This window comes from Trichoplusia ni, chromosome 5 (genome assembly GCF_003590095.1).
Source record: "Trichoplusia ni isolate ovarian cell line Hi5 chromosome 5, tn1, whole genome shotgun sequence".
In the NCBI taxonomy this organism is placed as follows: domain Eukaryota; kingdom Metazoa; phylum Arthropoda; class Insecta; order Lepidoptera; family Noctuidae; genus Trichoplusia; species Trichoplusia ni.
In genome coordinates this window covers 5,974,295-5,987,206 of record NC_039482.1, presented here as the reverse complement: position 1 = coordinate 5,987,206, position 12,912 = coordinate 5,974,295, and the positions used below count along the sequence as shown (strand labels likewise).

At 34.9% G+C, this 12,912-nt stretch overlaps 1 protein-coding gene across 6 annotated transcripts in view; it reads left to right on the top strand.

Annotated features, from left to right (window-relative positions):
• LOC113494203 (focal adhesion kinase 1) overlaps positions 1–12,912 on the top strand; it is a 159,480-nt gene that overhangs the window by 111,271 nt on the left and 35,297 nt on the right. The window contains exon 2 of one of the 6 annotated variants that reach the window (XM_026872419.1): positions 4,638–5,113. The exons of 4 other annotated variants lie outside the window; for them this stretch is intronic. In XM_026872419.1, the coding sequence (XP_026728220.1) occupies positions 4,683–5,113 (431 nt within the window). In that variant the 5' untranslated portion in view covers positions 4,638–4,682. Of the gene's footprint in view, positions 1–3,155; positions 5,114–12,912 lie in introns of those variants that run through there. One more of the 6 variants, XM_026872423.1, reaches the window with a different exon arrangement.

Genomic DNA, 12,912 nt, shown 5'->3' with positions numbered 1-12,912 from the left:
ACGAGTTCGGTTCATGTTGTTTTAATTCATCGGAAAAAAGTAAATAAATAGTAAAAAGGTATGAAAAAAATAATAAAATAACATATAAAAAATATAATACTACTTTTAGTACAAAGAAAATGCCCGAACGGAGTATAGATAAATAATCCGAGTTGTCACTATGGTCGATAGATGGCGTTGGGATCGAAATAGATTGCGCTATGGTTTCGTTACACGCATTTGGTTGGGTATCGGCCGAGCGCTTCGGTACCGTCGTGGTAAAATTGTATTGTCGGTTGAATGGTCGTTTATGTGGATTGTTCCTGTTTCGTAAATTCTAAATTGGTTCAAAAAGCTGAAGATTTTGTTTGTGTGTTTGTTTAAGCGCGATAATATCAGGAACTATGAGTCCGATTTGAACAATTCTTTCAGTGTTAAATAGAAAATTTAATGAGGAAGGCTATTGGATATATAATAACACGCTATTATTGATAGGAGCATAGCTGTAATGAAATGTTACGTAAAAAAATATTTTTAAACTTTTAAGCGTTACAAGTAGCATACATACATATTTGATTCCGAACAAAGTTGCTTTTTACATAATTAAATAACAGGGAATATCTTAGGAGGAACTTCGCATCAAAATAATTATTGTTGTTGCGAAGAAACGATTCCAAATAATTGATTAAAGAAAATCTACTTTATAACTATGTTATATCATAACCACGCGGACAAAGTCGCGGGCAACATCTAGTCTCCAAAATATATGAATGAAGTAATATTACGGAGAAAAGTGAGTAGTGGCAATATTTATCGGATAAAAATGCTATAGATAAACAATTTGATAATACGCAAGTGTTTTTTGGAAATCAATCAATAATACCTGTAACTCTGACTCATTCACAAGTTTTTAAAGCTAGCTTCTAACGACGGTTCTATTTATATTAACAACTGATACAAAACTTATTCCAAGGGTATGACAAAAAACAATTTAATTAGTAAAGGAAGTCAGATTTCAAACGAAATAAAGCAATTTAATTAAGAATATAATTCTCGAATTGATGGCATAGCAAATAAGCAGGTCAAAACGCGTGTCTCAACAGGTATTTAATAGGCCAAAGACACTTTTTGCAGTTTGATCTAACAACTTATCACATATGTATTGTTATTTATTTTTTATTGATTCACCTAGCATTAATCATCTAGTACTACGTGGCTAGAAACACGCAATCCTGCGCTCGCGCATCCTCTAAGGCCTAGCACATAGATAGCGAAACGCAACGCCCCGTAGTATTTTTATAACACTTGAAAACTAACTTTAAAACAAGCAGAGTTAAGTGCATAATTGTCTGAAAGAGTTATATCGATAACGCGCGAGCTCTCAATTATTGTCAAACGATAAACAACCTTTATGCGTCAATAATAAAGACTACTTTCCTGTAACATATAAATCTGCTCCTTACTTCGTCATACGTGCACAAACCCTAACATGAAGTTAGTGACCTAGCTTATTGAACCGTTAATAAATAATAAAACTTTTTAATTATAGTTCATTCAACTTTGTGTGTCAATCGGTCAGAGAAATGACCTTGGCGATTGGCTGATGTGACGTGTGATGTGAAAAGTCATAAACGATAATAAAATCAGTCACTATAGTATTATTTTATGTAGATTATATACAGTGATTTAATTAAAAAAGTGTTAAATAGTGACTAAATTACGTATTATTTTTTTGTTATTGCCTATGTTTTGTTTCACTGCGAGCTAGGAAACACATTTTCATTAATTTAAAATACTAGCTGAAAGCCTGTGTTCAGTGGCGGCCTTAGGGGATGGCGAACAGGACAATTGCCCGGGGCTCAAAAATCTTAGGGGCGCGAGGCTCCTTAGACTTTTGAAATTTATTTAACACTTGTAACGGCTAATTCAAATAAAGTTAACTAATTCGTAAGTAAGACTATCTAAAAGCAAGTACTCAGACCATTTTGTTAAGACTCACCACCCGGGGCCTTGCAATGGGTAAGGCCGCCGCTGCATGTGTTACATGAGCCATCATTTTCAGGATTTTGTCCGTAACTCCACTTTATCGCGTCATTCTTGTAGAATAAGGGGGATATCCCAAAATCCATTTTACGTTAATCAGAATACAAAAAACCAATACTGATAACAATATCTGTTACAATTAATGTACCAATAATCATTATGTATTTAAAACGAAAGATAAATATGCAATAAAATAAATAAACATTTAAATAACTTTTTTTCTAAATCACTGCGTAGTAAGTCTTAATTTATGTGTCTCTCAATGGCCTAAATAAAGCCACAATGATGTTGAGGAAAAACCAATTGACAATTAATCGAAAATAACAATTGGCTATTGTAATTGTTTTTTTTGTTTTGAGCCAGCGCCATTGATCTTTACTATTGTGGTGTGTGCTTTACTATCGTAAATATCTTCGTTATTTTGGCCCTACAAATAAGTTATAGCCACAATCGCGGCATAGAAATGCATACAGACAAAAAAGGTTTAAGTGCGAATTTGAATAGGTTGTAGAAAGACAAATTGGTTCGATCCATCCGCTGATTTGTTTGAGATATGGAATACTAAAAATATTATTAAAATTAATCGTAACTCACAGTCACACACGACGTATTTAGTATAGAAACCACAATACTCGTCGGTTTAAAATTTGTTTCTCCACCAAACTTCAACCCTATAATCATAATTATGAATACACTTTGACCTTTGGTCCACATTTAACAAGAATTTCCGATGCATCCCACTCACACAAGAATGTCACACACATTGATTTCGATACCACTTCCAGAAAGCGCGGCTGAGTCACTGCCTATTGTCATAACACACGTACTAGCATCCTGCGATTCAAACCTTTCTTACACTTCCTGTACTCCTAATTTAGTATCGAGTTTTAGGGTTATGTAACCGAAGGGCAAATACGGACCCTTTGGTGATGCTCGACTGTCTGTCCATCCGTCATCACGCTGTATTTCATGAACAACAGCTAGATAGTTGACATCTTCACAGATAATGAATTTGTGTTTCGTCTTTAACTACAAATAAAAATAAAGAGCGAGGTGATGCAACTGATCATTTATAATATTTGACAAAGTTGAAATAATAAATAAAAACTAAACTTTCAAAAAAAAAACTGATCATTTTGCTGGTGAAAATGTATGTTTCGTCAGCTCGTGTACGAATCAGTGTCGTGATTCCGACTCTTACTTGACCGGCTTTTGTTCCTTTTCTTCGTCTAACAGATCTTCATTTCCTATGAAGTCTCAACTTGAGTATTAATTTATGCATAAAACGGAAACGTATTTTACCCAACGACTTACATACGACTTACCCAAGATATTGCATCTAAACTAGAATTGACACTAACATTTGTTTCTAAATGTTTATTTACAACACCAACAGTTAAGCCTATCGTGACATCTACTCCAAAGCGCAATTCTTTATAGTCCCGTCTGTTTATACGTTATCTATGTACAACATCAGCATTAGCATACCATACGCACATGTATTATCGTCCTGTAGCTGCCTGCTTCCTGAGACAGCGTTTAGTATGCAGCGCTATTCGGTGACATCCGACATTGTGGCCATTACGCCTCCGCAGAGCTTTACGGCCAACAGTCCCTCGTCAGCAGTCGTCAACGTTTTATGGCCCCCTCTCCACTAATATAACCTCAAATATAAATCTCGCTCTTTTTCGAAGCGAATTTTGCCGTTCAAAAGTAGGCTAAGAGCTTTTAAAAGTCAGGTTTCCGTAAATGTTCTTCGGTCTGACGATACGGTAAAAATATTAAATTTTGCGTCCGTTTCATGTAATTCTGGTTTGTCGGGCACGTTTATAACGTTGATCTACAAATCCAATGTGCAGTCGTCTATAACGGCTCAATAAAACGAGGATTTCTGTTTTGAAACCTAGTTTTATGATTTAATTATGTTGTTGACGTATAAATATTTTATTGCTAGCGCCAGTTGTACTGTGACGCGCGATTTCCCGGTCGCTGCCCCCGATACACTAATTGATGTAGAATTCACAAATGATGATAGAAATTGATAAAATTGTGTCGTTCGGGGTCAAACTGGTTTAAACAGTTTGCTTTCATTAGAGCGACTGTAAATAGCGGAATTCATTTTAATGTTTTAATAAACGGCCAATTTTGATGATCACGAAATTGATAACAATCTAGCATCCGCTATATTTTAAGGAAACAAATCCGTTAGAGTCGCGAGTCTCTTGGAAAAATCCAATTCCATAAATCATTTGCTTATTCAATACCTAACGGAAACACGTTTTTATTTTGAATAATCAATTTGTAATCAATTTAAAGGAAAAAGTAATACCTATTCCAAAAAAAATACATATTCAATACGTCATAGGGGCTACCGTTTGAGTCACCGTCGCAGTCACTCCGTCTTTATCTATAATTCCTGTAGACGCTCCGCATGATCGATTGCGTAGGCGCGTTTGTTATGCACTTTTCATTTCAACGATGCTTAGTGTAAGAATAGCTTTCGGATGTGGCGGACGCGTCGACACATTGTCTTGAATATTAATACAACTTAAACTAAGCCACATTAATAGTCTGAGGATCTATCACATAGCTTTTACATTTAAATATTGTTTTAGCATCGATAAAGTCGTTTCAAGTGAATTGTGAAGTGATACGTAAAAATGGTTATGGAACCTGGTCAACAGACCGGGCGGTTTTGGCCGCTCTCGCCTCGCCTGTGGCGTCGGAGTAATGAGTACTCCAAGGTAGTGTTCGAGCCCCGAAGACCTCCTTTATCGCCAATCGAGATCCGGAGACATGACAAAATGGACACGACTCCAGATTTACTGAGGACAAGGAGTTATATCAAGGACAGGCTGGATCATTTGAATTTGGAGCAGAAAATCATGGATGAGCGCAGATGGAGCGTGGATTCCAAAAAACCGCCGATCAAAGAGCCGAAGAAGAAAGCAGAAGTGGAGGAAGTAGTGAAGCTGAGGGTTAAGAAGCAGAGGCAGCCTCGCCCGAACAGCCTGCAGTTGCTTCTGTGTCCTTCTAGTTCCGGACACTACAGTAGCAATACTTGGAGATACACTCGGGTGCGCTCTAAGAGGTTCGTATCATTGTTATTACAGATAGCATTTGTTTTCCAGAAGACTCAAATTAGACCCAAATACAGCAGTCATCGAACTATTGAATTAGGTAATAGAACATTAGTATTCAAATTCTAGCTTTACTTTGTGAATCTGGTCTAGTAAAGGTTATCGACATAAAATCAAAGATTTACAACTAAAGTCTTGATATATTTAGAGACTGACACGGTTATAAATAGTTTTAAACAAAAAAACAAATGATACAACATTTCAAAGTATTATTCAATAAACATAGCATTACAAATCTCTCAATAAACTTTAATATCTTTTGATGATGATAAAACCTTTTTTGTGGCAACCTGATTAAGTTGCAAAGAATGTGTGTTTATGATCTTAAGCCTACGTGTTGATGTGGGCTCACGAATTGATTCAAGGTGTCCAACTCGGATTAAGTATATGTTACACAACTTCAATCATATAAAGAAACACCTGTTTGTATATAGGTTTATTTTTATAGCTGTTTGATTTACAGTTTATTGGTTTTCTATTGCTAAAGTTACTGCGTTTGGATAAGAGATTTTTAAATGCATTCTAAAATTCTGACGAGAATATACGTAATTTGACTGTTTCTCTTTTTACCTAAATGCCATAAACATTCCATATTTATTTTTCTGTTCCCATTATTTGAGCTATATCTGTCTTAAAAGCTCCAACTACACCTTCTGTAATTTCTTCAAAGCACAATTAATCTTAATTACTGCCTCAAGCTATTACTCTAATAATTTTGAGAATTGTCAAATGGTAGATCTCCAAATCAAATTCCACCTTCACTATTCTATCAGCTAGATCCGTATACCTACCATAGATATCCACATACAGTCACGTGTGATTCCCAGAAGGTTTTGCTCATGTCAGGTTTCTATTCTCCACTTAGCTTGGCACCTGCTTTCTCTGGATTAGCTGTGCATACTTTATTCCCTACAAGTCTAGGTAATGGATAATGTTCTATTGTATCGTTTAATTAGTAGGAATAGAATTCTTTGGTTACTTAAACGTGGTTTTTAAGTTTTTGACATTAATCACAGGATCTACTGTATCGACTTTAGAAATATTCCTTATCAGTAGAAACCTATGTTATTTGATGATGATAGTGATACAGACATGATAGTGTCTTAGGTTATATAGTCACGCGAAAAATACTACTGAACCAAATGTTTTGTCAGTGAGTATCTTCAAATTACTCATAATTCTCTAGATAATTATCACTTAAAATTTCATTAACATTTTTGTCGTCTTGAACTTCTATCATGTTCTTTTCATTGTAAATCATGTATTGTTCTATAATTAGTATTGGTTTATTCGCATTAATTATGCCTGTAACAGTCAATTATTTTTCACTTTCGCGCTCACCGTGGCGTCGAATCCAATCATCGACGTGTTCTAAATTGGCCTAATTAATATTGTAATATCGGGTTTCTCCGCGTTCATTATTAATTTCACTGGGAGAACTTGATATTGCTATCGAAGCATATTTAGATGCTTGCTTTGTTTACGAAGTTATGTATCAAGTTTTGTTCTATAAAAGATTATTTCATAGCTGTAATTAATACACCGTCACGGCAAGGACGGTAAAGGTCACCAAAAACACAATAAGGGTGTCGTATCGCGGATTCAATCCCCGCGTATCACAAGCATTTGAGTGATCCACAAAAGCTTGTTTTAAGTCTGGATATGTAACCTCGTAACTGTACAAAACACACAGAAAGAATTTCTTAATGTGAGAGTGGATTTTCTTTAATGAAAATATCTTTTCTATCAATTTTCCAAGAAAGCCATTTCCTAAACTCCTCGGTTCTCTACATTGTACCACATTTCAGTAACCCTTCTGTAATCGGGTACCACATGTCGCCATCTCCGTAGGTGTAAAGTGGGTGTAACGATGTTGACAACTACATGACCCTTATCTCAGGCTCGGCCCTTTGATGTTGGCCAACCTCTTGTATAACCCTCGATTACAAGACAAGTCTGTTGATAATTGAAAAGCTTTTAATATACTTTAAGATATTATGAAGTGAAGTTTACGTCAGTGTTCTTGTTTCAAACCGTATGCAAGGAAGGGGTTTTCAATTCGTCGTTTCTTTTTGTTAGCTCAGAACTTTGGATTGAATGAACGGATTTTGTTATTTTTTTTTGTTTAACGTGGAATACCTATAATTTGTCCTATAGGAATTTAATCAAGCTTTAATTTGAAGTAGGTTGTACGTCATAAACTGTAGTGTGCCTGGGCCAACGATGGGTTTGTAATACGCTGTGCGTTATAAAAGTCTCTAAAAACACACACATAAGGGTTTATTCTTTAGTAGTGATTTCGTAGCTCTGAAATAAACATTTAACTTAATTACTCTTAAGACTGGCCAATTCCATTTTAAAACAATTTCATTAGCGTTAACGGTTAAAAAACAATAGCTAAAGTCATATGGTCTCCTATTAACGCCATATTCTTGTTCCGTTATTTTTTCACTCTTTTTTTATAAAGTACCGTGACGCAACGTACAACGTGACGCAGCGTACAGCGTGACGTAGGGTACAACGTGACGCAGCGTACAGCGTGGCGCGTCTTACAGCGTGACACCACATATGGCCAATATAGGTGCCGACAGCCTAAAACAAGTTCGATCAAGTCGTTTCGTTAAAACCAATTTGTTAATACGCCGTGACAGTTTTTAAACATGAGGCCGTTCAGATTAAAATGCTTTATTATATTTAATTACGAGACAGCCAGGCTGCTTTGCATAATTTTTCCCAATATGGCGGCCGGCATAAATATGTAAATGTCTGTCCGTGGTACATGAAATAATGATTTATTATTATGTTGTAGAGGCGCTGTATGCTGTATGGTTTTTGTTAGTTTGTTTTGACTAGTTGAGCGCCGCGGTGCCACTTGTATTTTATCTCGTTTTATTGTTTACTGTTGTCAATTTTGGTCCTTGAGAGTGACCTTTAAATGTACTGCTATCGGGATGACAAGTCTTTTCGTATAGGAAATATGATAATATCAGAAATATTATTATTTGTATAACATAGAGTTCATATAAAATTTACTTTAAGACCTTGCATGTATTGTAATTACCTATGTTACTAAATAAAGATGATAGATTGATTGAAAAAAAAATAGTTAAAAATTGATTTATGATAATAACGTATTATGTTCATGCGTAAGCATAGTCAAACTTATTTCAAAATAAAACGTCCAAACTTACTCGAATTCTCCCGTTTTAAACGGGAATCGAATCTACAACCTGCACAATTGAATCACATATCCGCTGCGCCTAACATACCACATTTAAATTCAGTTTGTTTACATTGTCTACGAGTCGTAGACTTTAACTATAAAAGCTTTGCGTCGCGACAGCTATTATTAAACTCTGAATCATGCATTCCTTAACACACTGACACTAGTATGCACTACCTAGTATTATACTATCTAGTATATGTACTATTATATTATAAATGCGAAAGTAACTCTGTCTGTCTGTCTGTTACGCTTTCACGTCTAAACCACTGATCTGATTTTAATGAAATTCGGTACAGAGATAGAGTTGACCTTGAGAAAGAACATAGGATAGTTTTTATCCCGGACTTTTGAAGAGTTCTCTTGGAAACGCGATATAACCGACATCGACGCGGGTGAAGCCGCGGGCGAAAAGCTAGTTCTGCATAAATGTTCCTCCATGCTGTATATTGTCGCCGTAATGAAAAATTGCTCGACGCTTGCTCCGTCACCGAGCGACGCGTGTTAACTGTATGCGACATTACACCCGTGTCATATGCACTGTCATATATTACGGTCATAAAGCAAGAAAATGTTACGTATTTGTGTGTATGTATGTATGAGAGGAAGCAAGGATCCTTGCTTAATTAGGACTGTATTAAATGAGGTAGAAGTTGATGTTAGGCTGTTATTGTTATGTTTATTGGAGGAAATAAACTTGTAGGTTAGAAGATGCATATTCATGATCAATTTAACATGTTTCTCATTATCATAGATATGTTTAGGAAAGTCTAGAATTATATTACTTAGTTTGTTAAAGAAAATGATATTTATTAAAACCTTTATTATCAAATGCTTTTTGATCTAAATATCCTTATTTAGATGTAGAAAAATAGCCCATAATACCAAACTTAAATATAATATTTAATATTGACCATCACAGCAAAGTGAGAAACTGATGATTCATTTTAAATAACAAATCACAAACCAATGTAAATGAAACAAGGATACCTAAAAGTTATAAACACGAAACACCGTTAACAAACAACCCTTAATCGAGAAAATATTGATTTACAGTTACCTTTAACATCCCATTAACTTGCAGCCGACAAACACATTAAATTTGACAGTAAAACTTATCTCAAACCGTCAAACATCTGACAATATTTACGATTGCTAAGAACAATCTTATTTGGTAAAAGCTAATCATGAATATTTTACAAGAATCATAAATTTTTAATGAGTTACTTTAATAACTTGCGATTTGACAGTTAGGGAAAGCAATGACTAATCACTTTTGTATTTGGTGGATAATTTTGATCCTTGTGTCAGTTTAACTAAAATTCAAATCAATTATACATACCCTACACATTGATACACCTCATTGCCCGTAATAACTAATTTCAATAAAATATTCTTGCTTTATTTAAAACAAATAGTCATGTAAATCTTTTGATCTTTTGATAGTAACTGTCGTGAGAATGATTCATTATTAAATGATGTAACGGTTTACTCACGCGTATTTATCGGGGTAGCCCGACTAGTTTCGGACCCAACCGGAGTCCTTAATCATGAGCAGACGCGGCGGGATCGCGAGTCGAACTGACGTCAGGACTCCGGTTTTGTCCGAAACTAGTCGGGCTACCCCGATAAATACGCGTGAGTAGACCGTTACATCATTTAATCATGTAAATCTGTTAAAAAAATTATTGATAAGGATTTTTAAAGTCTCAACATATTCCATTGGATATGAACATCATTTTCGACATCTCTTTAATAACTTACAGCTCATATCCAAGAACGACACACAAACAAAATATAGTTTTCTCTCCATATTTAATTTTAAACTGATGGTGGTGTAAAGTGAATACACCACCTAAGCGCGGCATTTTACTGTGCGTAGCTTGCATACAACTACAAAACTTTTTAGCCACGTGATTAATAAGCCTGTATGACACCTAAACACATGTGAAATGTCAGAATATCATAGAATATATATTATATAGCTAATAGTTCTTAGTAACATCCATTTATCAAGTGTCCTCATACCAAAACGTCGGGAAAATCACAGTGCAATCTGCATCCCTTTGAAAACTGCTTATGTAACCAAATGTTACGGTATTTTCGTTTCAACTTGCCAACTCCCTCAAGCAGAGATGACGAATATTGATGCAGTAATATTTTTATTCTACTTGAAGAAGAAGCATGTTCTGTTTAGTATTCTGCTAGCGTGGCAAATGAAGGTAAGTTAAAAACAGAGTAGAATTTATGTTGGAACTGACTAGTTGTTTTCTTTTCTGTGGATTCTCACACTTAGAAATTTGATCCTTGTATCAAGGGCGGTTTCACAAATATTCAAATCATATTCACAAAGACACTCAGTCTCTAGATCGAACCCGCGGCACATCATGCACAGTGGGTTTGGTGATTTTACGAATCGGTGACATTTATATAACATTAAAAAGCTATTTCATACATGTCCTGACGCGAGTTTAATTTTTTAACCCATTACCAAAAATTGTATAAAGCGGCTAAAAAAGTTTTCACTTAAAAACTACCACACATTTCTAAAATGTCAAAACAATATTCACATCACTGAAAGTAAAGCTGAATATTACCCACTCTCTCTTCGATGTCCAACAGCATTCACCGTGTATCGACACAGCGTAGCTGGAAACGCGTGCCAGTATCCACTGAAAACTATTAAAACCTTCACCGTGTGTCGACACAGTGCATCAACACAGTGTAACTGGAAACGCGTGTCAGTATCCAATGAATACCATTACATGTACATAGAGATCCAATTTTCAGCGTCACCGAACACAATTGTTCGCGAGAGTGTTTTTCTTCAGTCTAAGGGCGATGAACTTTAGTTTTCTCCTATAATTAATGTGAAGAATGTGGAAGTTTAATACGTGTTTGGGTAATGTTTGCTTTTGTATCTAGCCGCGTGGGTGGGAGCGTGGAAAACTGTAAAGATTTTATAGCAGCTGCTGGATAGGATATTTTAATATGAGTATAATAAGTTTAGTGTTTTTCTAGACAAAAGTTACGTGGACTGAAAATATTTTACTATTAATATTTGATTTTTTACTGACTTCACAATTTGACGTAATTTTTTAACGTTCCACGAAACGGAACCTTATTTCGGAAAATTCGCAATCCGTCTGATAGTCACCGGCCTGTATGTCATGAACCTCAAAATCAAGACAGTTGAAATTTTCTCAATTGGCATAATTCAGTTGCTGCTATAACAAAAAATCATGATGAACATCGAATGTCATCACCCGTTAGTACGGACATAAATTGTACAGTTGACCAATTTTTGCTTCCAAATATGTAGGTAGTTTAACCAACCTGAAAGATACATAAAAAATACAATTATACATTGTATTTATCGTCGTAGCATCGTAAATATTTTCCTAGCCACGTTCTTCCAAAGGAATAAATTAAACAATATGCTTGAATCGAATGGTATCTTCATATCACTGTTTAATATTTATCTGACCCAATTATTTTAACTTTGGAAGTGTGGACACTGGAATAAAATTATAACGAACAATCTCATCAGAGCCTTAACGACCGCGTTCCACGAATAAATTAAAACACTGCAGCACAGTTCAGCGTAGTCAAATAATGACGTAAGACAGGAAAATAAATGCAAATATTCTGTTTCATCAAAACATTTTATATAAAACAGATATCCTTAAATTTGAATACATTTTTATTAAGAACATGTCACAATTCGACTATTAAAAAAGACAAAGCAAAGAGAAAATGAAATAACTTATGAAATAATCGACATATTTTTTTAAATAACTTGATGTATTACCATCAAGTTATTTAAAAATCGTATAAACATTAATAAACTTGAGAAATATCAAATCTAAGTATCTTAAAACACAAACTATTAGAAAGATAACTATGATAATCTCAAACAATCATTTCATTTTTAAATACCGATAAAAAATACTATTTAACATAAATTGTCACCATCATAATACACACTTACATCAATGAAACAACAGATCCTATAGCTCGCCAAATCGCATGCGACTGGCGATGCTGAACCGTTTAGCAGCAAATGATGCATATTCATAGATATCACTTATTGCAGACGATATTACGGCGCCGATGTATTCGCTCATCTGGAAATGTAAGAGACGTTTTTATGACCGACCGAACAGTTTAGATGGTTCAATAACTCTTTTTGTAAGACTGCTTCAATAATATGATACTTTTGAATCATTCTTGCTTTTATCATAGAAATTGGATAAAATGTAACCATTATTAAATGATGTAACGGTTTACTCACGCGTAAATACGCGTTACCCGATAAATATCGGCGTAGCCCGACTAGTTTCGGAGTATTTCGGACCCAACCGGAGTCCTTAATCATTTAACAATAAATGATTCTCACGATAGTAACTATAAAAAAAATGTAACCATACCATTTCTTTTTATTTAAACCTAGTAGGTTTTCGAGATTATGTAGTTCAGAATTTTGTTGTCAAAGAGTAAGTAAACAGGTAATCTTTAAATAAGTAT